This window comes from Melopsittacus undulatus, chromosome 6 (assembly GCF_012275295.1).
Source record: "Melopsittacus undulatus isolate bMelUnd1 chromosome 6, bMelUnd1.mat.Z, whole genome shotgun sequence".
Taxonomy (NCBI): Eukaryota; Metazoa; Chordata; class Aves; order Psittaciformes; family Psittaculidae; genus Melopsittacus; species Melopsittacus undulatus.
The window spans coordinates 83,782,648-83,809,997 of record NC_047532.1 but is presented as its reverse complement, the minus strand read 5'-3'; the positions used below and the strand labels follow the sequence as shown (position 1 = coordinate 83,809,997).

The following is a 27,350-nucleotide window of genomic DNA, read 5'->3' as shown; positions in this document are numbered from 1 at the left end:
TCAAAGTCATTACGTGCTAAGGTTTTGCCCCTGCATACAGTTGTTTCTAAGATCAAGCTCTTAAACTATGGATTCTATCAGAAAATAATCATGAAGGAAACAACACAGTGGGTGTCTTCATTCCCCTACAGGTTACAGATCAGATCTGCTCCCTTTACAAGACCCCACTACTTCCCTAACGTCTCTACTGCATGTCATGGACTCTGCAGATCCCACCAGCCTTAAGACTCTGCACCTGGGACACAGCCAGCAATTCCACTAACGATGCAAGAGACAAAACAAAGTCCAGCTCGTATTAATAACCATGACTACTCCAGCTAACCACCATCAGCTAAAACATCGCTCCAGGGCACACACTGCAGAGATCTGACACTGAAAGACCGCAAAGCTGTGACTTAAGGATGCCCGACAGACCCCACACTAGCAGGAAGACTTATGTTGGTTTTTTTTCCTTGCCTCTTCCAGAAGCATCTACACCTTGTCCAGATTGGTTTTGACATCTGCTGCCTTTCAAAACCAGAGCCCATACTGAGAATTCACACCCAGATTTTCATCTGTAGCTAAAAGACACCTCCAAAACTTCCTAGTGTTGCTGCTGTACAGACTGGCCAAGCAAGGTTTGTCACAGCGACTGTCAGTCCTTTTTGACATCACTGGATCAAAACCCATAGTCCTGTCAGCCTAGAAGACAAGTAAGCAAAGGGGAAGATGAGGCTGGTGGGGAAGATTTTAGTTGCCAACTAAAGCAATTCTCCAGCATGAGCGGCCTCTGCCTTTCCAACCCCTGCACTGACACATTTTCTAACACGTGGTAAGAATTCCCATCTGGAGCTGCTTTATGCTGCAGATGTTTACACATTTCTCTCCAGGAATGACAGGATGTGATTGCCTTTGGCACAGCATCATCTTCACATTACAAAGTTCTTTCTTCTCACACTTAGCACAGCTAGAAAGTCAAAAGATGCAACTGAAAATAAACAGGAATGTGATGGAGATGGAAATAACTAAAGAAGGGGTCCAGCAGAAGAATGGTCTATGCTTTTGATCTGAAGACCAGATGAATTTAAATTGTCAATGAGGTAACTTAGAGAAAAGAATTCCTGTGGAGGTCTTCCAAAGGAACAATGAAAGAATGCAAGGACCAAACCAACTTGGCAACAATGTGGTCCCCGTGTATACAGCCAAGGTCATGGGGAATGCAGGCAAAGCACACTTTGTTTAGAAGCATTAAATATGCTCTAAAAGATTCATTAAAACTAGCAGACAAGTTCCAAAGTGGAAATAAAGTAGTAAGAAAATGCTGAGGTGTAGTACAGCTAACTTTGCTCCATCTCCTAACAGATGCTGTTTATCAAAAACACAAGGAGGAGTATTTTAAAACTTAACTACTCTTATTTGCAAGGATATGAAAGTTCTCTGAGCTCAAATGCTTTCTTCAGTTAATAAGGAGAGAGCATATTGAAACTGCTTTATCAACTCATAGATGTTGCTAACAGAATGGTTTCATGGAGGAAATGATTGTTGTCTACTGAATGGAAAGGAAAACTTGTCTGGGACCATAAGCTAATGCCTGTGGTATTTAACCAGAATTGGGGCCAACTCCATTCTGAGCAGAACCTGTTCTCTTGGAAAGAATTTCCAAGTAAACTCGCTAGCAAGAAATGTATAACACAGGGTTCATGGATTCTGATGATTTACCATCATTTTATTTATCCCTATTTATTTATAAAGATCTGGTTTTATTTTCTCTTAAGAAAGATGCATTCTGAGGGGTATGAATATATGCTGCAAGGTAAAAAAATACAAGAGAGATTAAAATTGGGCAACTGTAACTTGCAGTACCAGTGCTCGTGGGGCAGATTACTGAAGGGTCCATTAATCTTGGCAGTATTTCCTGGCCCTTCCTTATCTAAGAAGGAACTGTTCTTGGATGACCTCTCTAGGATACTAGGATACAGAGCTGCTTTTACCCTCCCTTTGGGGTCACATTCAGGGTTGGGGTTGTTCTGGGGTCTGTTCTGTTTGGGTTGTTTGTTTGTTTGGGTTTTTTTCCTTATCTCTTGAGCAAAATGTATTATAAAAAAGAAAGAAAAAATCCTTTCAAATTTCTGTTTTTTCTATACCTATTTCCCTAACATGTAATATCAACACAACAAGGTGTAACTGACATGTCTACACTGAGCAGAATTAACTGTCATGCAGGTTATAAATCTCCTAGATGTAGTACTTCTAAAGTTTGAGATTTATCTACTATCCTAAACAGGACCAAAACACAGACCTACTTTATTACAAGATATGTATCTTAGTCACCAGGACAATGAAACAATGAGATTTCCAAGTTACTCAGCAAGTAGAAGCAAAAGCCAGTGTATACCATGGAAGGACAGAACAAGGTCCAAGTGCAGATCATTAAGGCAACGAGCTTATCAAATCAGGTGGATCCAATCACCCTATCTTGCAAGAGCCAACATGTTTAAGTACTTTACTACTGAGAGGTCTTGGGTGTACCCCAAAGGACAAAACTTCTAATCAGTAGCCCCAATGGGTCACTGAGTTAACAGCTTCCTAACACTGAAAATTAGAAAGTAAATTAAACTCAGTTACTTTGGTTTTATTTAACCAAGGGTCCCAATTATAGGTTCAGTAAAAGCAGTCTTCAGCCATTGAAGCAGGGATATGAACCACCTGCCAAGCTACATTGCAAGTTCAAGGCTAGTACACTGCATTTCTGCTACATGTACACCCCAAGTGATGCTACTCGCTTGTGTGGAGGAATTGACAACATTCTGACTGCACACTGGTTTGGGTTCTTTCTGAAGGATGGCAAGGAGACAATCTGCAGAGACAAGTACTCTGACCCAAAACATCACTTCTGCCTTATCACACCTGATACCAAGGAACACCTGAAGCACTTAGCTGTATTCAGCACTAAGGTTACTCCATGTAAACCCCATATTCAGTAGATACACCAAATTAATACTTCCTTCATCTTAAATTTTACTTCACCAATATTTCCACTGAACAGGAGCCTGAGTAGAGAAGTCCACAACCGGACACTCCTTCATGTTACAACAGTGCCTTGTGCTCGCTGCTTCTGTAGCTTTGGGGTACACGGAGTATGAACCCGAATGGGGAAACCCCAGAACTCGGCCCCATCACACCAAAAAGACACTGGGAAGCAACGGCTCGCACAGAGGGATGGAGCACAGGGAGGGACCGGCTGTGTCCCAGCAGGCCAGCACCGGCTCCAGCCCTCGGCTAACGCAACTCCGAGGTTACGTTAACCAAACTCTGTGTCAGACCATGCTGGACGGAGCGGCCACCGCAGCGCCCGGACCCTGCCCGACCCCAGCTCACCTGCTGCCGCCGAGTAAAGGGATGGCGGCCGACGGAGCCCTCGGCGGAGCCGTCCTCGCCTCCGCTGCACGGCGGTCCTCGCCGGGCCGCAGCCCGTCCGAGCTGCTGTGGCCATCGGCTGCCGTACACCACCACCTAGTGCCGGAGCCGCGTCAAGAGCCATCCGGTACCGAGCCGCTCACGCTGGAGGCGGCAGCCACGCCTCAAGCCTTCCTCAGCACCGCCCTTCTCCTGCCCCTCAGGGGGCCGGTTCCTTGTTCCTCCTCCCTCCCCTTCGCTGCACCGCGGCTCAGAGCCCGTCGTGCCGGAGCGCAGGCGAGCGCGATGGCCCGTGAGGAGCTGTCGGTGGGCGGCGAGGAGGCGGCGGCCGAGGGGGGCGGCCTGCTGCAGGAGATCGTGAGCTCCCCGCTCAACCTGACCCTGCTGAGCCTCTGCCTCTTCCTGCTCTACCGGATCCTGCGGGGCGAGCAGCCCTCGGCGGAGGCGGGCGAGGCGGAGCCGCCGCCGCTGCCCAAGATGAAGCGCCGGGACTTCACGCTGGAGCAGCTGCGGCTCTACGATGGGGTGCGCGACCCCCGCATCCTCATGGCCATCAACGGCAAAGTCTTCGACGTGACCCGAGCCAGGAAGTTCTACGGGCCCGGTGAGGGCAGCGGCTCTTTGTGCACGGAGGGATCACGGGGGGAGTCGGCGGAGGGGCCGCTGCTCAGGCCCGGGCCCGTGGCTGGCGGCCCGGGGCTCAGCGGCCTCCGTTGTAATGCTCGGCCCGCAGCCTGCCCTGCTCAGGATCCGGGGATGTGGAAACAATCCCTTTCTTGGAGCTGAGAAGGGTGTGCGCAGCTCGGCTGTGCCGGGATCACGCAACAGCAGCGCTGGGAGAGCTGCCTGTCTGCCTGCCCGCTGGGGCGGAGGGCAGGATTACTGCTGTTGCCTGATTGTGGAAGCGCCGGCTTTGCCAGCCTACGGCTGTTCATTAGTCTCTTTATTTTCCCAGGGTGGGTTGTGTGGCTTCATCACTCTCGGGTGCCTTTGCCTGCTGCAGGGCAGCAGAAGCAGTGTTTTCTCTCTCAGTGTTTACATTCCATTTCCAGCTTTTAGTGGACATCGCTCTTTTGCATAATATTTATACTAAATGCCCAGCAATTTAGATTAAACCAGCTTCTTATCAGGAGTGCAGGCAGTTGAAACGTGCAAAGATTGAGTAAGCTATGCAAGGGCTCGCAGAGCAGCTGGCAGTGAGGTGGCTGGGCTGTATGCACCCAGGGGACAGTTTTATCACCTCCACTAGGACATGGGGTTTTATTTGTAACAGAGGCTTCATGTTAAAGTCTCACTGGGACTTGCTAACTTGGTATGGCATAACCACTCCTGAGCCGTCCAGAGCTGGTAGCTGCTATAGTGAGCTGCCAGCACTACTTAGGGACAAGAATAGTGCAGGAGACTTGTATTTGGAAGCATAATGAGATTATTACTTTTGGTCCAGACGTGGGCTGGAGACTGTCACTGAGTGGTGCTTGACTGTAACTTTGCATTCTGCTGAATGGTTCATCATAGCATCTGCCTAATTTGGTTTTCATTTTAATAAAGCAGTAAAAGTCTTCTGATGAGTTTGGGGAAAAGCTTGCTCTGGGAGGTGTGGCAGATGTCATGCTCTCTACAGTAACCCGAGTTAACAATGTCTTTAAGTTCCCTCACAAAGAACTTTCAATGTCTAGTTGCAACATGTGATATCTCAATTTTCTGCTTGTCATGCAAGCAAGTTAATCTTTAATGAAGTTTAGCAAGAGTCTGCCTTGATATCTCTGGTTTACAGCAAGTTGCATGTTTTGGTCATTTGAGTTCATCTTGCAAGTTTTAATAGATATTCCGAGTTGATAATTTCTATCATCTCCCATTCTGTCAAGTCATCCTTTCAGCTCTTTAAGTCAGGAGCATCTCTTAGAAAACTTTCATTTCACCTCAGACTTTACAAATCTTCCTCTGTTCTTCCTTCTGAGGTTATGCTTCCCAGTTCGTATACTTACTCTTACCTTGTTTGTATGTGCCACACACCATTCTGTTGCTCATTGTCCTGATGTTTCAGCAAACTCAATATCTCTTCCCATGCTTTTGTTTCTTGTCATCTTCCTCTGTTTTCCTTCATTACCAAGTAGAATAAAACTTTAAAACATGTCAGAAAATTGAGGCATCTCTGACCCACAGATCAGTGTAGGAGCTCATAATCTGTTTGAGTCTGGGGACTCTGATCCATGGTCACACAGCATCTATTACCTCTCTAATAATGCTGCTTCTGTTTCTGTTTTAAAGATGGCCCGTATGGGATTTTTGCTGGAAGAGATGCATCCCGAGGTCTCGCCACTTTCTGCCTGGATAAGGAGGCTCTGAAAGATGAATATGATGACCTCTCTGATCTCAACGCTGCACAGCAAGAGACCTTGAGGGACTGGGAGTCACAATTCATTTGTAAGCAATTTTAAACCAATTTACAAAGAAGTAACTAACTAGTGTGTAGTAAGGGAAGCAACAGCTAAAAGGCTGTTACCAGCTGGAAGCATCAGTCTGGAAACTTACTTTTGAGTTAATACCTCAGTTTGCTAAGTATTGCAGGAATTACCGTTATTCAAAAGAATTAAGAGAAATGCCACATTTTCCTTCTGCATTCTTCCTCCCTCTGTGCCTTACAGGAAGAAACTCACTTTCATAGTTGCCTTCTATTTCTATGCATAGTATTAAAAGCTTTAAAAAGGTGATTCCAGCTGTTCTGTGCTGTGTGCCTCAACTGGCTGCTCAAAAAGGAGAACTTCAAACCACAGTGTTGTGGAAGTTGCTGTGTTGCCCCTTGTACCAGGGTATGCTCACTGGTATCACCATTTTTCTTCTCAGATTGTGTTATCTTGTTGATGAAAAATTATTCCTCCATATATCATGCTGCCTTTTAGGCAAGTGAGCACCAAAGGGATTATTCCTACTGAGATAAGACAAAAGAACTAAACATATCAGTTTTTCTTCTTGATGAATGTTTATATGTGATGGAAATTGCATATGCAGAAAGTAGTGGAAATCAAATGTTATTTGAAGTCTGTGTTTGGTATTACAGATTAACTATCACTAGCTAGAATGGAGCTTTCCTCCACATAATGCCATTAGAACCTGTCAGTCCTGACCTGATGTGCCCCTACTATTTTGGCGCTCTTCCTGTCTTAATGAAGACTGTTAATCATGCCACACTGAATGGCTGTTTTATTGTGCTAACAAGCATGTCATATAACTATGCTACCAAATACCTGACCTCAACTAATGTTTAAATCTACCTTTTCAAGAGTTGGGCATCAGGACCGACAGCAAACTGTATTCTTTTCATTACTATGTTTCTAGTAAATTTGGCAATTTATTGCTTTAAATTCTTACTAATTATAACAACAACACTAGTTTGAAATACCTTTAGCCAGAGGCATCTTTTGCTTTGTTGAAGTTGACAGATGAGCAACATAGCATAGCTCTCAGTTCTTACATGTATATGATCTTAGCATTTTTACATGTTCAGAAAGAGATATAAAGTAAGACAGAGGCTTAGCTGCATAATCGGATAATAGATCTGTCTTTATCTTTGGGAGAAAGGATCTGTCTTCTGATCTGTTGGGTATTTTCAACATGCATTACACAAAATGAAAGCCCTTGAAAGTTGTGTACATGTGTGCACACATGTATCTGCCTCTGTGTATAATACATAACCTAAATATTTTAACAATGCCACTAGCTGAAAAATGGCTTTGACTCTGGCAAGAGAAATAATCTAATCCAGGATTCTGTTTCTATAGCTGGATGAGACCTTCATTTACACGTGTCTTTTGGATTAAACAATAGGAGAACACACTTTCAGTGTTTCTTACACTTACCACAACATTAATAGTAGTTCAGGTAGTTGATTTTGGTTTTTCTGCTTCCCCCAATGTTTGGAACAAGTCACTGAGACCCGTTTATTATAATATAGGCATTCTGTCAATTCAGGAATCAGGCAGAGAAGTTAAAAAACTCCAAGTTCAGGGCAGAATAATGACTTGCGTTCTTTTTTTTCTCCCCCAGTTAAGTATCACCATGTTGGTAACCTGCTGAAGGAGGGGCAGGAACCCACTGTATACTCTGATGAAGAAGATGCCAAGGATGCAAAGGAACAAGAGAAAGATACCAAGGATGCAAAGAAAGACTAGAAAGTGCAGCGAGGAACAATCTGGTTTTGAATTGTAAAGGATCATTTGTAACATTCCACTTCTTTTTATAAGTTGCAACAGCAGCAATGCTTACAAAAGGTCCAGAGTTACACTGAGTTGCTTCTAGTCAAAGGTTTTCTTTTCAAATTCAGTGGTAAACCACAAAAGGTTTAAGATTTGTCTTCCTTTAAACCTGCATATCTGAAGTATGCACAAAAATGTCTGCTGATAAAGTAAATTTTGGCAATAAAGGACTACTCCTGTTTTTCCTCTATCACTGTTTAGCATAGAGTAAGCTGAAATTTGGATTTTAATTCAGAACCTAGCACTGTGGGCACAAGCACAAGAGTAACTTCACATATGCAACACAAGTTCCACTAACTTGTTTTACATTCGTTCCATGGGATCTGGGCCTTGGATTGTAATTCCTTTAGAAAAAAGGACTATATTTTATTTGTCCATAAAGCATCATGCTCATTTCTTGTGTAATTCAATATGATGTAAAATAATTTGGCTGTTAAGGAGTTACATAGCGGCTTACAGAAGAAACTGTTTTAAAAAGGTAAGAATGTTTGAGAGGTTAAATCACTTCTAGATACTTTAAAAGTAATTAATACTGATGAATACTTGATGTATTCAGTCATGCATAATGATGCATGGATTAATATTCACTTTTAAAGCACATCTGAAGTGCTACGAAGGTTTGAGGGTGTAACTAGAAATCACTAAAAACCAGGTACATCATGAAGTGTGACTCAAATGGAGTATTCAGTTATTCTTCCTCTTACTTAAAACTTCTCTGTGAATTTTAATGAAAGGGTATTAAATAGGGAAGATAAGCTGCAATTGATTCCTAGGCCTAAAAAAGGCAACTTGCCGATATGGTGTGATTAACAAGTGCCCTTGTACCTGCAGCTTTAACCAGCAGAAAAACATTACTGTTCATCACACGAGTTTCCTGTACAAAATAAAACATGGTATAAGCTGTTTCAGCATTGAGGCCTTTGTTGCTGTGGAACATTGCCATTAAAAGAAACAGCACAATCTCCTGCAATTCAGGTACATGCGGGGCCTGACCTTTGAATTGCTTTAAACTTACTTGCTCTCTTAGCTCACATCTATGCTTAATTACTAGGTTTGTTCCAACTACCTAACCTAGTCTCCTCCCAGAGAGGGCTGGGTAAATGGATTTGACCAAGGGAAGATGTAAACATGCTTCATCATTATCATCAGGTGCAAAACTGAGGACTGGTGTTTCTTGTCCAGGTGATTCTGCTTAGGTGCCTATCTGGGGTAGTTCTCTCTGTTTAGTTTCTCTGGTTCATCTGTCTGGCCAAGCTGTTTCAGTTTCACAGCATGACCAAAATGATACATGGAGTCCTGAGTGGGAAGGTGTAAACTAGGCAAAATTGTTTGGGAGTGCATTGCACAACAGCAGCTTTCATAAACAAGTTGACACAACACACTAAAGTGCCTAAGACCATCTGTGATGAGAGCAAACAACTTTCCCTTAGTCCTAACACTGCCATGGCATTTTCTTTGGGTTACACTGGGCCTTCAACTGAAGAATGCTGTCATTTGAGCCAGATGGCTTGCGTAAAGTGGTACTTGTATGAAGTACCCAGGGGAGGTCTAGAGACTCATGTAAATCTTGCCATGACCCTTGTGTTGAGATTTTATTTTTAGAGACATTTATACTCCTTGCAAACTACTAACAGTTTACCTCAGATCAGTAATATGCTTTTATTTAAGGCAGGAAATAAAATACTCTTGCATAATGGTGGTGTTTGTTTTTATTTACTGCAACTGAATGGGATACTTAATCCTCCCCCAATGTTTCAAGGGTTTTTTGTCTTTCTCCAGTGTCTTACATTATCCAACACATATAGTGTGTTCTAACTGAATGCCTGTAAACATGGTTCTGTAATTTTTACCAGAACATTAAGTATAGACTGTGTTCATGTTGTATAACGTGCTTTGCTGTTACAGAAACAGAGTTAGGCATAAAAAGGCCCAAGTAATTGTTAACGCTGCGCAAAAGCTTGAGCTTTGGAAGGCTGTCATAGTGGAGATAACATACCCTTCAGCAGACCCAACCATCTGACTCTTCAAGTTAGTCCATAACATATCCTGAGGAACTGAATGCTATTTGAAGTATTAATCTTTATGTTACAACATGATGCATCACAAGGAACAACAGTAATAAATAAGAACTACACAGAAAACAAGCAGTAACACAAGACAAAGCTTAATGTTAAGCATCTGTGCCTCTTGGGAAAGAAGTCTTACACTTTGGTAAGACCAATAATTTTTCAGAGAACACAAAGAGAATTTGTTATGAAAAGGGGAAAAGTGAGTCACAAGAGCAGTGTGACTCACAGATTTGGTTTTATTCTAATGTGCTGAAGACAAGGCCTGGGTTTTAGCTTCTTTTTTGCTCTTTGTTCTTTGCAACTTGATCCTTTCCCTCAGCAGTGACCAGCTGCAATGACTAAGCAGAAAGACCTGTGCCAGGCAGTTTATCAGACTGTACATCATTAACTAAGCAGGACAAGACGACCAACTAAGAGCAGAGACTGTAGCCAAAGCATCTGAACATCTGTTACCCAAGTGCCACAAGGCTGTACTTGAGGAGCTCTAGGGCAAGTCAGAACAACTGAGCAGCATCTCATGTCCAACCAGTTCTGTCATACTGTCAACTGCTTTGCAAAATTCAGATATTCTTTTATCTGGACTCTACATGCTCTTAATCATGCTTATTGGCTCTTATTTCATGCTGTTTCAGTTAAACAAAAAGCAGCTCAGTAATGAATGTTTGAGAGTTAGGTAAGAGGTTTTACAAAAGGTGAGGCATTTTTAGTCATTGCCTGGAATCTCTGGATTAAGGGCTTTGTCTCATCATTGCTGCATTCTTGTATTTCAAGCAGATGGACTGATGTAATGATGAGTATTGTGTATTTCTACTTTAAACCCAGCCTGTAGGACTGTGACTTCAGCATTCAGCAGAAGGTACAGCCAACAGGCCATGTGTTTCTGATAACAACACTCACTTCAGACAGCTCCCTTGAGAAGACTTGTTGTTCTCACTAGGTCGGTAAGGAAGGCTGTAGAGAGGTCAGGTTTGATCGCAGGATCCACAGTCTTAGTGCACTACTTTGTACACGTCAGAGTAAACAGTGTTTCCAACAAAACCTCAACTTCTTGAAACACCAGCACCTACCAGGCTCAAATTGAAAGGTGTCAAATTATGCCAACAATGGTCCACGTTTCTACTGGTGAACTATACAAATTCTGCTTTTAATGTATCTTTTTGCCTATTACACATTTCAATTGAGTAAATGTTGTGATGTGACATTTATTCCTATAACGACTGAAATTTAGGCTACAAAGCTATACATTCCAAGAGTTTTAAAGCTGTTATATGTATCTTTAAAGATTAGCCTTCAGGATAATTAAATTATACTGAACAGTCCAGCATATGAAATGATGTGGCTCAAATGAAGTATGTTGATGGGAAATGTAAGGAATTAATAGTAAACCACCTGAAAATGGGCTCTAAATAACTCTACCTGTACACAAATAGGAAACTGAAGTTCTGTTTCACTATCAAGATTACAATGGTGTCTCACACTTCAAAAATGCACATGTAGTTTATTTACAATTAAAGTTTTACAAGGAATGAGGACTTGGAGAGATGATTTATCAGTTTCAGTCAATAGAGGTGAATGCCAGAAGCAATTACAGAACTGGTGTATTTGTTATTGAATATTGTGATAACATGTTGATAAAGCAGTGGGAATTTACACCCAATGAAGTTGGTTAGACTGCCCAGCCTAACAGAAAGTAGTACTTCCTCACATGTAATGGAAAGGTCTGGCTCATGGGAACAGGGGAGCCATGGACACAGAACTGCTTATAGACTGACAGAGGGGGGAGTTTTGTCATCTTTACTCCACAGATATTGCATAGAGAAAAACCACCCTTGGTTATGTCACACCAGTGCAACTGCAACATTGTACACAGTCAACATACAATAGTTGGTCTTCGTTATAACTGTATAAAATACTAAAAAGGAGACTTCAGAGGAGCATAAATGTTTTCCAAAATAGTCAAAATATTTCTGTCAAGAAAATAACATCTTTTTAGATAAAGTAATAGATTAACAGTACTTTGAGTAGCAACCATTTGTCATTCATAACCCTGAAAAGGCACTCAACATGTGAACAGAGAAGACTGATAAAACCCAGCTTTAGAAGCCTGCGGGAATCACCAGTACTGAACACTAGGGGAAACCTAACTACCACGAACAATTACAATATATTTGTTATTATTACTATTTATTAGAGCAGAAGTTACAAACATGGGTAAGATTCTAGGTAATGAAGGCAACATGATCACATTAACTCAGTATATTGACATGTAATAAATAAAGCATACTAAAATGAAAGCTGAAATAATCAGTGTATTTAACTCAGAATTGGTCTTCTACATCTTGCTAAGAGACTTTGTCCAAAAGCAACAGTGTCTGTCTTCCAAATATAGCCAGCTGAATAAATACAGATATAACTCAAGCCCCTAGATTGCGTTTTCACATTTTTACCCACATGCAGCACAAGTCTGTCAACATTTCACAATTCCTCTGAAATTAGTTGTAAGCAAAGTCATACTAAAGAGCAGTCTTACTGAGTGTGCCTTCGAAACCTCATGACACTTGTTGGGTTCCTTCCAGGGACCAGCAAACTTGCAGAAACACCTCTAGAATTCTGAATAGAAAACAAGCATTTTTCCAGGGTGGGTTTATGGGATCTATTACTTTCAACAACTGAGAATAAATGTCACCCACACCTTCCAGTCCCACCATTTTAACAATCTGATTGAGGAGGCACTTCATACGTTTGCTCTAGATTTATATAGCTATGTATTTCCCTCCTTATTATGAAATACTGTAACTTTGTATTTACATCATTTCCTACATTTAATCAGAGTTTAACAACCTGAGGTCTCAATCTGTATACTTTCAAATTCGTAGCAACTGGTCCATGAAAGTTTGTCTGGCCCTAGGGAAAGTTTTGGTCCTGTTACCCAAAAGGCAAACACAGGTACTTGTTTTGTAACTCACTACACCAGTTAGATATTCTAACCAAAGAAATCACCTAAGCAACAAAACCCCCCACTATTTCATGTACCTTTTAATCAAAGGGCTTTCTTCTCCCACTTGTACATGAAAACTTAAGAGCTGTTACATAGTAGCTGTTCAGCATCCTCTTCTGGGCTCTGCTCCACAGAAAGTATCTGAGCAGGCATCTGTCTGAATTATCTCAAGAGGAAATAGAGGGCATCCTTTGACATCTGCATCCATCTCTTTTCTCAACATTAATCTCCTCTCATCTCCTGTAGATAAGTATATGGAAAAGTTACTTGAAAACAGTTTGTCAGAGGTTGGTGAGAGAAAGGGTACGGGGAGAGAGATGTAAAGTATCTGCCAATGAACTGAAAGCATAGTAAATTGTGAAAGGGCTGTAACAATAGCCAGAAATGTAGCAATCCTGCATGAATATCAGATGACTACCTATATATAGTGTCAATAACTTTATACAGTAATTCCCACTCAGATGTACCACGTATTGAGCTGCCCAAAAATGTTTTAAGCTATCTAAAGCATGTTGAGTTGTTAGCACGCATGTTGTTATTAACACCAGAACCACCCATCTGCCCATGACAGAAACTTGGATATCCTATTAATAAGATGAATGCTGCTCTTCAAATACACCTACGTGTAGCGTTTTAGCTGGAGAGAAGTTGCACTCTTTTTTTTATGCCATGTTTATACTTCCTAATGCTTTTTAAAACCACCAGTCAGCACTGTAAGACCTGTGGCAGGTTACCTCACCTGCCAGAGACCTGTCACATTCAGGCACCTTAGTTCTGATGTCCCTCTTTCTCACCTGTCCTCTGGAGGGTCTCCTGGAGCAGTGAGCCATCACAAGGGGTAACATCTGGGGCTGCCATGGTGCTGTGAAGGGTCTTGAATTTCACTTTTTTGTGCAATATTTTCTTACACTTTCCTTGTATCTTTCTGAGCGACTCCAGCTGCACATAACTGTCCGCCTCTGAAAAGCCACATTCATCAGATAAAAGATTAGAAGAAAGCTTTTTTCTCTTTTTCTTCATTTTGCGAGCATTCCTCTCCTCTTCCCTGGACTGTCTCTTGCTTTTCTGTCCTTCGTGCCTTAATTTACTACTAGACCTCTTGCATGACTTCTGAAGCTTATGTTCACACTGCCTTGCCAGGCCCTGCTGGACAGAATTAGAACAGAAGCTACATTTGCTGCTTTCCTTCTCTTGTCCTTCCAGAGTTACATTTTTAAGGTAAACCAGTAATTTGCTTTCCCCAGCTCTTGCAGGTAAGCACCCTCTATAGCAATTGCTGTACATTTCTTCACACCTTCTTTCTGTTCTCTTCACTGAGCTGCTACTTGCCTCTCTAAAGGAGTCAGAATCACTGATCTCTTCCAACAAATCCTTTAATTTGCAAGCAGATCTACATGTTTTGTATGGTACAGTACCTTCATCGCTACCATCTTCTTGTACGAATTCCTTATCATGAGTAACAGCAGTGCAATCCAAAGAATGATTCAGTTCAGCATAGGGTAAGTTATCAACAGTGAGCAAGTCATTCCTCTGCACTTGCAACTCTTTCACAAGCCTCCCCCCACAGGCCTTGTTTTCTAATACCGTGTCCGTTGACTCAAGCTCCCCAACAGCGATCACCAGTCTACCATTATCACCACTACTACAATTTCTCTTGTTGAGGTTTTGTACAGGACTCACTTCTCTGAAGTGCTGACCATGTTTGTTACTCAAGCTGATATCAAAAGCACTACCACCACCAGATACCACTCTCTTCCACCAGGACTTGTGCGCAGTGTTTTTTGGCTCTAAGCAAACACGTGCATAGTGCGGAGTCCGATAGTAGTTTAGTAAATAATGGATGAACTCATCAGTTTCATAAACCTTTTGCTTTTTGCAAGAGTCTTCATCAGACACTGCCTGTGTGTGAGCTACATTCAGTGCTGGCCAGTCCCTTCCATCCAGAGGTTGGATGACCCTGCGGTCTTGTGTAACTGTAATCAGCAAAGATCCACAGCCAAAGGAGTTGCACGCATCTCTGCCAGGCTGTCCGTCAGAACGCAGGGCTGGAGAGGGGTCATTTAAAATCGTCCTGACTATATGACAAGCAGATGCATGGAAGTTACTCACATCTCCTTCCTCGCTACATAAGCTGCTACCTTTTAGGGTTAGCGGGCACTTAAACTCCTCCTTATGTTTCAACTCTTTGTGCGTATGATAATAGGAGTTAATCAGTTCCTGATGTATGTCTGTTAATGCTGTTTCAGAGAAGGAATCGTCCTTCCTTACGCCCCATGAAGGATCCACTTTTTGACTTGCCAACTGCGAAACCAAGAAAATACAAGTTTATTTACACATCACCTTCACCATTAAGAAGGTCAATGTCAGATGTTATGGGGCCCTAAACTCATGCAGAATGGCAAGGGTAGCCTCTGACTTCAACTCTTAGTAAATTATAAGCTTTCAGAAATCATTAAGAACTGGGGGAAAATTGCACTTGTTAAAAGCTGCAAGCAAATTTTTCTTTGCAAATAATGAAGACAAAGCCATGTTAGCAGCCCTGAGAAATGAAAACACCTGTTTTCACTTAAAAATTTTAGCCCAGAGCACTAAAATAATCCTTCAAACATGAATCTGTGAGCAAAGCACTCACATTCTTATCATACCTCTGCTGGCTTTCTCAAGACGTTACCTGAATCCAACTGAAATAAAACTGACAGCTTAGTGTTGGCCACAAAAGAAAGTCTTTGAGAAATGCAGCTGGTGTAATCTGCATCACTTTAATTGTGTCACTTGCAGAGCTGAGACCAAAACAACAGAGATACCATCGCTTGCATCCCCACCCCAAAACAACTTGTTTGCAATGCTGGATCAAGTCTAACAGAGCTGCCATAGCCCTTCCAGACCTATTTTTCTTGAGTAATGACAAGGCCTGGAACAAGCATCAAAGGCAAAGTTTCGGGGTGGAAATGCATTACCTTTGCTATCAGGGCAAGACTGAGAGCAGATTGTCACAAAACTTAGCTCTCAAGCCTTCTGAGTGTTCAGTCAGTCCCAAAGCATTCATATCAGCATCAAGACATCAAATGTCTAGTGAATTATTCAAGCTTTAATAAATATCCTTCAAAATTTAAAATATGCTTTAAAATAATCTTACTTTCACATGGCTTAACAGCACTGTAAGCAGTCTGACAGCCTCCACTCTTCTCTGAGCTAGCAGGGATTTCCTTTCTTCCCATTCAGGCATATTCTCTGGCCACTGCTGTTCTTCAGCTGGTACCTTCTGCTGCTTTGGGGGATGTTTCTTATCTCCATCTATCTGCCTCTCTTCTCTCCTCTTGAGCTTAGCTTTCTTTTTCCTCTCTCGAACTTCTTTTCATCACCACGTGTTTTTCTAGGCAATTATCAATATGGGACAATTTAGATGACACTTGGTTTACAATTTGAGTCCTGGGGATTGGATGCAGATGTTTGAAGCGGTAATAATAAGCAACCAGTCACCAAGAATCCACATGTGGCTAATAAGGAATCTTGTTTGTTAAATCAGCATGCTTAAAAAAACATGGCACATAGATGACATGCATCCAAGCGAGCACGCGTTTAGAAAGTTCTTTGCCTCTTCAAATGGTTTGTATTCTAGTTTTCTTTATGAGCATTGCCAGGACAAGAGTCACATCAGCTTTTGTCTCCAAGGACACACCTAGAGATTAATCATCCAAATGCAGTTCTTAAATTAACAAATCCCCCCTACAGATTAACATGAGGGTCCCATTTAAGAGACATTACATGTCCATTACTGCTGAGCAGCACTTACACTGAGTCAAGGTCTTTTCTGTTCCTCACCTGACCCCACCAGTGAGGAGGCTGGGTGTGCACCAGGACCTGGGAGGGGACACAATGGGACAGCTGACCCCAACTAACCCCAGGGATATCCCAGACCATGTGGCATTGTGCTTACCATGGGAAGCTGGGGAAGAAGGAGGAAGGGGGGACACTGGAAGTGATGGTGTTTGTCTTCCCAAGTCACTGTTATGTGTGACAGAGCCCTGCTGTCCTGGGGATGGCTGAACACCTGCCTGACCATGGGAAGTGCTAAATGAATTCCTTGTCTGGCTTTGCTTGAGTGCAGCTTTTGCTGTACCCATTAAACTGCCTTTATCTCAAGCAGGAGTTTTCTCACTTTTTACCCTTCCAATTCTCTTTCCCACTGCACTGTAGGGGGAAGAAGCCAGTGGTTGTTGCACAGCTTAGTTGCCAGCTGGGGTTAAGCCATGACAAGCTAGCACTACTGTCTGGAAACCTTATCCTGCACAAAGCAAATCTACTAAACAATCAACATACTACACCACAGAAAACTGCAGAAAATTCAAACAACAAAGTGTTCACGCAATAAAGTATTTAAAAAGTACTTTTTGGAAGTTTGGACCTTTCGGTCAGCTGGGAAGCACCTAGAAATGTACATCACACTCATTTTTCTTTGGGGCCTAAAGACATTAATTTGCGATGTTGCAGCATAGAGCAATACAAACAGCCCACATACAGAACCTTCAGCAGCCATGCCTCAGGGCAACTTGGGAGCAAAAGCCCTCTGATCTCACTCCAGGCCCACAGAATCACAGAACAACCCAAACCGAAAGGGACCTCAGGGTGTCCCTAGTCCAGCCTGTCTCATAACCCAGATCCCTCCATCTGATGCCTTACACACACAACCACCATAATGCTTTACTTTCCAACAGGAATACAATTAAAAACTGCATAGTTTTTATTTATTGTATAATAATGTATAATTATACATATATATATACATGTATATGTGTATATATATGTACATATATACATATATATACATACATATATACAATATAATTATACATATTGTATAATAATGTATAATTATACATTATTTTAAGTTCTCCAACTCCTGTTTCCTCAAAGCCTGTTTTTGTACAGCAGCCACTCCTTGATTTTACTTGGTATGAGGTAGTGTAACAGATCTCAAGAAAATGGGACAGTCTCTAAAAATACACTCTCACCTTTCAACCCCGTCTCTTTTCCCCCCTTTTCCAAACGTGCTCCTGTTCTTGCAGCTTTAGTTTTTCCAGGCTTCTCTTTCTTTTGGCTCCTTCACTAAAATGGCTGGTACCAAAAGTCACCTGTCACAGAAGAGGCAGAATCAGACTTAGCAGTCCGGTTTGCTATGTATTTATACAAAGACAACCTGCTGAACAAATGAGACACCCCAGGTGGATACCACAATACCACTGCACTCATGAGAATACCTCTCTCCACCCTGGCATACCAGAACATCTCTTCTGAAGTGGACACTGAATTGGCCATCGAGCTCAAACACCCTACTTCCAAATGTCCCCTCATGCTGTGACATGAGTGGCTCACAATCTGACATCATACCAAACATGTTCCTGGCATGCTCTTCAGGGGACTCAAAGTTCAGTATGTTCAGCAGAGCGTTCCCCTCTGCAGGACTCAGTTCTGCCAAAACTAGTTCACCAACTCTTACAGCAATATCTTTGGGATCAAATGCTTGCTTTCTTGCTTAAAAATTCATAAGTTCTGTTGATGTGAATTGCATTTAACTGGCTTCAAATGCCCAGTTGTGACCACACCAGAAGAAAACAGGCAAACTGCATCAAGGTGTATTCATACTGAAAAAAATAGGCAATATGAAGTGTTATTTCCACCACAGAGGGTAACATTTAAGGGTCACAGTTTAGAAACTACCTGCTGTGAAAAAATAGCAAACCAGGGTCCACTCTAGTAAGTGCTTACAGAAGTAAACTATTAGGTGCTGAAATCAAGCTTCCAGATCACAACTTTTCTCTTGTAATTCCAGGCTATGCATAGCACTTAAACGTATTAATCTCTAACATACTTAAGCAAAAAGGTACAGAGAAAAGAAAGGTACCCCTTACTAGCTAAGAACCACATAATATTAGGGCAGCTGCTGCACCTACTTTGTGTTAATAAGACAAGGCTCTGTCCAAGGGTCTTCACCAACACCCAAGATCATCTCCCAGTTTCAGTGCTAACCACACTAAAAATAGTTACAATTTTAAGCTTACCCACACCAATTTTTCAGGAAATCAAAACAGTAAAATGCTCTGTTTGATTAAGGGACTTCAAGTACATGAACTTCATATATCAGTATCCCTACAACCAGTACGGACAGGATAATCATAACAGGTTTTTTCTCCTCACATGCTTATGTGTCAAAAACTTTACAGAGCAGCTTCCCCTGTTAGCAAAGACTTCTCAGGCCTAACTACAAGTTAAAACCAGCAGAAGCTGGCAAACTACCATCTGCACCAGTTTCTTCCACAAAATCGCAGCAGCTAGCTACTAATAAAGGTTAGTATGTTTTAATGCTGTCCATATGCTGTAATTTTCTTTCTTTTTAGCCACCATTTTAACATAAGTAACAGACTAAACCAAGGGAGAAAAAAAAGAAAATACATATATACACAGAGAACTTCAGGAGTGCCATACTAAAGCTTCCTCGGAAGCGACATGGAAAAGTCCAAAAGGTGGTTGTAAAGGTTATAAACTACGGTGTCTTTACTTAAAAATACCTGATTGCCTTCAATATAGGAATCTGCATGGGAAGACAAGTGCAGAGGGAGAAGCTGTCTGATAAAAGAGGGTTTTATTCATTTTATTCAGAATGATAAAGACAATTTCCAACACTTCTGTACTGAAGGAAAAGCTAGTGCCATTAAAAAGAAAGAAGAAAACCAAAAGAGTAATCTCTGGAAGCAACAGTGTACAGCACAGACTGCAGCACTTAATCGTCCCTGCTAAGGAACGGTTGCCAAATTCACTCAGAATTAACCACAGCTTTGTCAGGAAAGGCTGAGTATCTCCGGATTAATTTCTGAACACAGCCATGTATGCAGAGATGCATCTTCAGTATCTCACATAAGCAAAGCAATTACACCCAAAGTACTCATTACAGCTGGAAGAATGAGTAGTTTCTAGAGCCCCTCCTGCCCACTGTGCATTAAGGTAAAGAGCTTCCTAAAGCTATTTGTAATGTACCAACTACACTTTTTCTGTCACATTAAGATCTGAGGTGCAGCATGTTAAAACATTCACGATACTGATGCTGAAACCTGCAGCTGGTGTACCCACCCAAAAGTTTGCTCTGTTTTGCAGGTACAACTTCTATCAAAACAACAGATACCATCCTGCCCTTGCGAATCTTTGTTCACTTACATCCCTATACCACCATGGCTGCAACCACATTCCTACTACTGCAAGAAATCACCTAAAAGTAAGCCCAAAAGTCTCTTCATATTGCCAAGTAAGCCCCAGTGGTTTGCCAGTGCAAACCATTATCCTTGCTTCCTCCTTCACAGCCAGGAGCTCTTCAAGCATCAGAAATGTATTTCTCATCACATAACTGTGTACAAAACACAGAATCATTCACAGGCTGATCCACTGGGAGGCTGCTCAGCAGCATGACCTTTTGGAATCAATCCTGACGTACTAATAAACTGTTTACTTTAGTGTTAACTGTTCCAACTGACAAACCACCAGGAACTCGACATTCAACCCCTTTACCTAATTATCATTTCCTTTTGGCTATTCTGCCACACTTGTAACATCAGGACACATTTGCCCTTGTACTAGGGTTTACTATGCTAACTGCAGACTGAACTGTACCATGCCACCTGCATGCCTTTTTCTGTGATCATCTGCTCTGATAACCCTAAAGGGGAAATCAAGGTACTGGGACTCCACAGATCTGTGATCAAATCCCAGCGCTACTGAGGAATTCCTGTGAAACCCAGTAACTCCCTATATCTCAGGGCCTAAAATAATACAGTATTTTAGAACAGATTCAAGCTGATCAGGACCACAGGATCACTTACTCTGGCCTGTGCTAACTGTACTGGACTGAAGCATCCCTTCCAGGAAGGAACCTGACTCTGGTTGAAGGCACAATATGAACCTGCCACTTGCCATAGGCAGTTCATTCCATTCCTTACTCATTTGCTGTTTGAAATGGAAGCAAATTCCAGATACTACTTCTTCATAAGCCTTCCTCTATTAGATTCGCATCCTTTTAACATCTAGGTGATTTTACGGGTATGCGTGTGTATGTATTCCTCTTACATGTTATAATCCACGTGCCTCTCAATCACCTTTCTTACATAAAATATACAGCTTGAGCTCTTTGAGAGCTCACTCATAGTCCCCTCCTTCACTGAGAGCCATTTCTTCAGCCCCCGAGTAACTTTTGTTGTAATATTCTAACACTCTCTAAGGCAAAACAACCCCAAATGCACACACAGCACTATACACAGCACCATACACAGCAAATTGACTCTTCTAAGGCTACTTTTGATCACCACTTAAACATGCCCACAACCCAAACTGCTGCTAATGTACAATAACCTTTTAGAAGGCTTAAAGAAAACCACGAGGATAAACCTAAAATGGTTTCTCTGAATAGCTGCATGATCCTTTTTACATTGACTGAATGACCTTAGAACACCCTAAAACATGTCACACAAGTGAATAGTTCAAAACAAAATTACACTTCGAGGAAACATTAATAGTCTGCCAATATCTAACCTGAAAAAAACCCTATATAGCCCACATGAGCAAAATGCAAACAGTGAGAATAACTGGATCCAAAGGTGTCCCTCACACCTGCTCACAGTACCACTAGCTGGAACAGCTCTTACCATCCCCAGTTCCCCCTCTGGTCAATCACAACTGTTTCTGAGCCCACACCATCAGCCAGGTCAGGGAAGAGATCTAGCCTGGAGAAAACACAAATAGAACTCATTTAGCCCCGTTACTTCTCAGGCAGTTGTTTCCCTGCCCTCATACACAGCCTTGAGCAGCTTCACTAGCAGAGCCAAAGGAGAGCTTGAGACAGAGGAAATACCTTAATTCCACAGAGGTGGGTATGCAAGGGCACCTACAAGCAGGCAGCAATGTGGCAAGTGTGAGGTGTCCCTGCCCATGGCAAGGGGGTTGGAACTGGATGATCTTAAGGTCCTTTCCAACCCTAACTATTCTGTGATTCTATGTACTGACCCACAGCAGCAGAAAGAGCTTTTCACACAGGGGAAAAAGCGTTTACCAGAACAAGTCACTTGGAGAAGTTGAAACAAGTGTTTTAAACAGATTTTTCAAGAGACAGCACTGATTTATTCAGCTTACCCTGTGCAAAATTAAGTGACCAGGTGAGGTAACCAGAAGTGCTGCTGTTCACGCGAATACCACAATAAAGGGGCGTTTTAAAGCAAACGCTCCTCACACCGCTGCTTCATGCAGGGTTCTGAGGTGTGGATAAAGAAAACGCAACCCAACCCCATCTCAATGGACGCCGCCGCCGAAAGGCCGCGCTCCCCCTGCCCGAGCTCCGGCACCAGACCCTGGAGACCCGGCCAGGAACCCAAGGGCCCATGGAGGGGGGGACGCTCCTCCCAGTGCCTCCCGGCAGCCAGAGGGGAGCACAGCAGGGCCGTGGGCTCGGGGATGCTGCCGGGAACCGCTCCAGCCCTGCGACCGCGACCCCTTCCCCACAGGGCCCGCTCCCTTCCGGCCGCGGCTGCTTCCCCCAAGGAGCGGAGCACCGAGCCGGGCCCCAAACCCACCCACGGCCGCCCCACTCCCGCAGGCCGCAGCTCCCGGCTCCCCTTACCCCTCCGACCACCGCCGCTCCCGGCGCTGCTCCCGCCGCCACCCCGGGGCGGAGCGCGGCGAGGGACCCGCCCCTGCCGCCCGGCGCGGGGCCGAGCCCGGCTGCTCACCTCGGCCTCGGCCCTGAGGGCGCTGCCGCTGTGGGGACCATGTGGGGTGTGGGCATTTCACGTGTTCCTAACGTCTCATAGTGGGACAAGGCGGAGCCGCATGAGGGGACAGTGTCTTCTCTGTGCCCTATGGCTGCCCTGCATGCCCCCCTTTGGCTAGAGCCTGCCTGCTGCCGGGTACCTTTGGCCTGTGGTCACTGGGTGTCACGTAAAGAAAACGCCAGTTATCTCCTCAGCAGTTGCCTCGTTCAGGTAGGGTGAAGGCCTAGTTACAGGGGGGTGACAGGATACCGTGGTTTAATTTGTCTTGTAATAAAAGTAGCTCATCCACCACTGCTTCATATGAGAAATATGTATGTGAGGATTTATTTGAGCTTTTCTCTGGTTTAGCATAAGTGTTTAAGCAGTGGAAATGCAGCACATCTGTCCCTTGGTTGTACAGCAGTCAGCTCCCTGCAGTGCAGCAGCTCTCCAGGTGTCAGTGCCTCACCAGCACACTGCAGAAGGTACCGTCTACACTTTGAAGCAGACACCTTATTTCTCCTGTTGTGGTAGTATGGCTGTAACTGTGATGGTTGATGATTGTAGGATGAACACGAGGTTGGGGCTGCTGGCAGAGGTGTGTACCAAGCACCTCTTTATCCCAGGTGGTCTAATTGCTATGTATGCAATTACAATCTGAGAACAATCATTACATGTTTCTTTAGTGTGCAAGTCTATTTCTGTTACAACTTTGTGTGCAAAAAGCATGTCTGCGTTTTATCACTATACAAGTTGATACCCTGAAGATACTGCCTTTCCCTGCAAATGGTTTTTTGGGTCTAGTTGTCTTCTCCACAGTTGTTGGTTGTCCTTGAATTGGGAAGGTTTTCTAGGAGTTTATTATACACTGACATCTGTTTGCATTTTTCATCTTAAACGATAAAGTTGTGATGGTACAAGAGGTTAAACTGAAAAATACTGTCTCTAAGTTATGGTATTTTTGTTTTCTATTCCATGTATATTTTTCCAAGCCCAAACAGGAAAAGTAGAATTTGAGATCAGTTTGCAGCTGCAGGGTCATTGTATCCATCTACTCTGGACCTGCTGTTTTTCTGAAGATGCAATAGGCTGAGAAACTATAGTAGCTTTAATAGTTAAAGATGCAATAGGCTGAGAAACCCTTCAATAAGAGCTTCAGGTAGCTGTTTAATATCTGAGAGTAGGGTACAGAAATAAAAGATAAGAAGACACACACACCAGTTCAGGAGACAATGCTGTTAATATTTTGTTTTTCCTATTATGAGAGGGGTTATACAAAAGGTACATTTCCATTTCTATTTTCATTGGCAGCTATTTTGTAATAATGCAATGACAAACAATGAGTAGAGTTTAAGTTTCTTTCATACCGAGCTCTGTTAAAACTCTGTCACAAACACCTATGATTTTCCTGTTGCCAGTGAAGTGGTTTTGAGGCTTTTGGTTTCATTTTCTTAGGCTTATGACTGGCATAAGAATGCTGTCTTCCTTTTTAAGTGCAATGTGTTCCAACCCAATGTTATCACACCTTGGTACCTCTGCTTCCAGAGTTACTAACTGATACACAGAAGTGTAAAACTCATACTGTGCCTCTTGGTTGCAGAAATAAATCCCAACAATTCATTACCTGTAATTAAGCAAATTATATGTAAATATATCCTGTATTTCAGAGAGCAAACTACTGGAAACTGAGGTGTTTTGCAGTTGTGGAATATCCTGCTTCCTAGGATTGAGCACATTGCTGGAGCAGTGTAGTGAGTTACACTGTGAATGAACAAGTTGTATTTCCTCTGGCAAAGGAGAGAGGGAAACCTGATGTTAAGCAAATCACTCTGGCAACATTCTCATGTTGAGAAGTGCTATGTCATATTAATTAAGAGGTCCACATCCAAAACTGATGAGAGGATGATTCACTTTCACACAGTGCATGAAGGAACTGATTCACTTTTACAACAATGAACTGTGGAAATCATTGCTACAGAAAAATATGGGAGACTGAGCAGCTTTCTGCAGAAGTGGATTGGATGTTTATACAGGCAATAAGAAAATATGGAGTTGTTCTGCAGATACAATTTTTAGCCAGTATTAGCTATCTCAGTTTATGCAAAAGATACAATGTCTGAGACATTGAGTGGCATAATTATCTCACATCTCCCTCTTGCAGAATGGTTTCACTTTTCTCCACAACCTGCAGTCTTCTAGGCTTCATCCCATCTGTTACCTACATAGACTGTACAGACCCTAGATCATCTCTACTTCTATAAAATGTTTCTTCTTAAAAGTGAACAGCAAGGAAAGGTGAAACCCTCCCTACCTGCGGAACTCATGTGATGTCTTCTAAAGTCAGTTTAGGCAAAACTGGTGCAAAGGACTCTGCAGAACCAGCTCATTTGTTTATTATGGGTTTATTCTAATTTAGTTAAAGTGGATTTGAGGTAAATCAACTGTAATTCACAGGCGTATTGGCACAGATATTGCACCATCATAACTGACTGCATGTCAATAGGGTTTGGTTTGAAGCCTGGCAACCCATGCATGTGAACAAGCTTTGCCTGGAAGCTTCAGGAATAGGCTGGGGAGGAAGGAGGTTGCAAGAAGCTTTGGGCATAAAGCATGTTTAAGTATGTGCAAGTAAGAACCTTGGCTATGGTTCTGCCTGTGGCTTGGTAATGTCATTCCAGCAATTATGTCTGGATGCTACATGCTGCTCAAGTAATTTAAAAGCTAAAATGACTTTCCATATTGAGTCTATTGTCTCCCTACCTTTAGGTTGTACAATCTATAGGAAAAAATCAAACCTCCATCTTGCATTTGGTGTTCAAATAGAACACCAAGAACTGTTCTAAGGGACATTAGGAAACTTGCATAGTTTTGTTACATAAGTAACAACGATACAACCTTCCTTATTGAAGTTTGGCTCATGAACTAATTTGTGCACTGCTGAAATATTCTTTCCCTGGAACTGATATGATCACTTACTGAGTGAGAAGCAGCTTAGCTCCACAACCACTTTCTGAATGTGGAAACACCTGAATGATGGATTGAATACTGCCATCCACTGGCTGGCTGCACAGAAAATCTGTTCAACTTACATTTCATCAAGGTAATATTAAAAAGTACCTGGTGGTGTTTTGGTTTGGTTTTTAGCATGTTTAACTTTCCTGCCAGTTGTTTCTAATCAGCCTGTATGATGGTGGGTTTAATCTACAACAAGGTTACTTCAAATACTTTGCATATACATGGGTGATTGGTAAGTTTTGGCTGTTAGGAGAATTAATTTCCATAACATAAGCTGTCCTGCCAGACAGGCCGGGCAGTCTGGACTTTCTTTATACAGAAAGTCCAGAATACACAATTCTTCTTAATATAATTTGGTTTATAGCATTCCTGAGCTATGGTTAGAATGCGTGTCAATAGCATTAATTCTAGCATGAGCTTTTTGTTGTAGACACAGAGAGATTGAAGAAGTTTCTTGGGGGCTTCTGTTTCCTAAAGTCTGCTTTAAAACCAGCAAAGCCAGCTGGCACTGTGCATGGCTCTTAGTACAGAAGGGCAGGCTTGTGATTAAGTCACAGGAGAGGAATTGTAAGGTTCTATTTCTGGCTTGGTAGCAGACGTCCTGGGTTGTCACAGGCAGACCTGCTAATTCTCACTGTTGGTCACTGGACAATGCATCTGCTCGTTGGAGTGGCTTCTCCTCCCACCACCAGTGAAGGAATGGACTCTGAGCATTTTGTTGCCCTGGGAGTCTCCAGCAAACATCCTGGAAAGCAGCAGCAACTGAACACCTCCAAGTAATGCTAAACCTAGAGCTTTTCTACTTGTATGTGGGGATGGCATGGGCTGAAGAGTGGGTTCTTTGACAGCTTTGTTCATTCTCCCTCCTTGACCTCAGACTTCACTTCCTGTGAGAATTTAAACACATTCTTGTTAGGTACTGACATGTTTGAGGAAGACAGGGTCAGAGCAGAATGGCATTTAATTTGACATTTAAAGTGACACCAAGCTCCAACACCACTTTACTAATAAAACCAATGTGTGACAGGTTTTGGTGTTGTGCCTGATCCTGATGTTAGCCACAACTGTATTATCCTGAAGCAGCTCATTGATAGTGACCAAACTACTTGCAGAGATAAAAAAAGATGCCACCCCAAAACCCCACCAAAACCAATGCAGAATTTGATGTTCTCCTTGCAAGGGTGTCTGAGACATTTAAAAGATGGTGTAAGTATAGCAAGTCAGTGTAGCAATTGTTAAAGAATTAACTAGTAGCTACTTTAAAGACACTATACATTGCTCTGTATTAACTGCAACTATGCAAGACAAAGTATAAAGAAATGCACAGTACATAAAAGTAAATAGTAAATAAAAGTGATTTCAGACTAGTTTGTACAAAGGACTCACCTGCATAAGGTATATGTTCAATTACATTTAGCCTCCAACTATAATAAAACCATATTTTTATATGAATAACAAAAGCAGCAGAAGAAAATCAGTTCCCTCAGAGGATTCACTTGCTCTGGTTGTTCCTGCAGTGATAGCTTGTGAGGTACAGGAAACTAAGTAGGGCATGAACAATGTAAATTTGACTGGGCTGTCAGGACAGATGCAGTTTCAAGTGTTATTTTATAGTAATCTTAGTTCCTGCTAGTAACAATCTGTTACTTAATATTGGTTTTATTATTATTATTTTAATGACTGGTTTTATTTGGGCAGGTCCCTTTACATGAGAAAAAATAACAATGGGCAAATTCACTCCAACCACCATCTTTTCCATGGTTTACATTGTGCTGCAGAAGGCTGACATTATCTGCTGATTCATTTTATCAGCCAGACCACGTACACAAAAACT

At 42.4% G+C, this 27,350-nt stretch overlaps 2 protein-coding genes across 9 annotated transcripts; one reads left to right on the top strand and one right to left on the bottom strand.

The window, feature by feature from the left end:
- The first annotated feature begins 3,630 nt into the window (after nucleotides 1-3,630).
- Nucleotides 3,631-9,343, top strand: PGRMC1 (progesterone receptor membrane component 1). Its single transcript, XM_034063738.1, has 3 exons — nucleotides 3,631-4,000; nucleotides 5,665-5,820; nucleotides 7,441-9,343. The coding sequence occupies exons 1-3, from the start codon at nucleotides 3,682-3,684 to the stop codon at nucleotides 7,563-7,565; spliced, it is 600 nt and encodes a 199-aa protein (XP_033919629.1). The 5' UTR covers nucleotides 3,631-3,681; the 3' UTR covers nucleotides 7,566-9,343.
- Nucleotides 9,344-11,196: 1,853 nt separating this feature from the next.
- LOC106023452 (A-kinase anchor protein 17B) lies at nucleotides 11,197-22,435 on the bottom strand. 8 transcript variants are annotated; one of them, XR_004549681.1, is made up of 7 exons: nucleotides 22,372-22,431; nucleotides 21,404-21,481; nucleotides 17,729-17,848; nucleotides 15,853-16,089; nucleotides 13,511-15,017; nucleotides 12,752-12,956; nucleotides 11,197-12,328 (listed from the first exon to the last, which is right to left on the bottom strand). XR_004549681.1 is itself a non-coding variant. In XM_034063737.1 (7 exons), exons 4-7 carry the CDS (start codon nucleotides 15,940-15,942, stop codon nucleotides 12,820-12,822), a joined length of 1,278 nt encoding a protein of 425 aa, XP_033919628.1. In that variant the 5' UTR covers nucleotides 15,943-16,089; nucleotides 17,729-17,848; nucleotides 21,404-21,481; nucleotides 22,372-22,431; the 3' UTR covers nucleotides 11,197-12,819. The 8 variants fall into 8 exon arrangements, 3 of the variants coding, with proteins under 3 accessions (XP_033919628.1, XP_033919626.1, XP_033919627.1); XM_034063737.1 differs by having other exon boundaries at nucleotides 11,197-12,956; nucleotides 13,511-13,675; nucleotides 14,132-15,017; XR_004549684.1 differs by having other exon boundaries at nucleotides 11,197-12,956; nucleotides 13,511-13,675.
- Between the last annotated feature and the right edge of the window lie 4,915 nt (nucleotides 22,436-27,350).

What these genes read in the sequence shown, in the direction of transcription:
- PGRMC1 (XM_034063738.1), top strand. Translation starts at nt 3,682, where the DNA reads ATGGCCCGTGAGGAGCTGTCGGTGGGCGGCGAGGAGGCGGCGGCCGAG. An exon ending in CAGGAAGTTCTACGGGCCCG is followed by an intron (nt 4,001 to 5,664) that starts GTGAGGGCAGCG and finishes TCTGTTTTAAAG; the next exon opens with ATGGCCCGTATGGGATTTTT. An exon ending in CTGGGAGTCACAATTCATTT is followed by an intron (nt 5,821 to 7,440) that starts GTAAGCAATTTT and finishes TTTCTCCCCCAG; the next exon opens with TTAAGTATCACCATGTTGGT.
- LOC106023452 (XM_034063735.1), bottom strand. Translation starts at nt 15,942, where the DNA reads ATGCCTGAATGGGAAGAAAGGAAATCCCTGCTAGCTCAGAGAAGAGTG. An exon ending in TGCTGTTAAGCCATGTGAAA is followed by an intron (nt 15,018 to 15,852) that starts GTAAGATTATTT and finishes TTGGTTTCGCAG; the next exon opens with TTGGCAAGTCAAAAAGTGGA. An exon ending in GGAGACCCTCCAGAGGACAG is followed by an intron (nt 12,957 to 13,510) that starts GTGAGAAAGAGG and finishes ACTTATCTACAG; the next exon opens with GAGATGAGAGGAGATTAATG.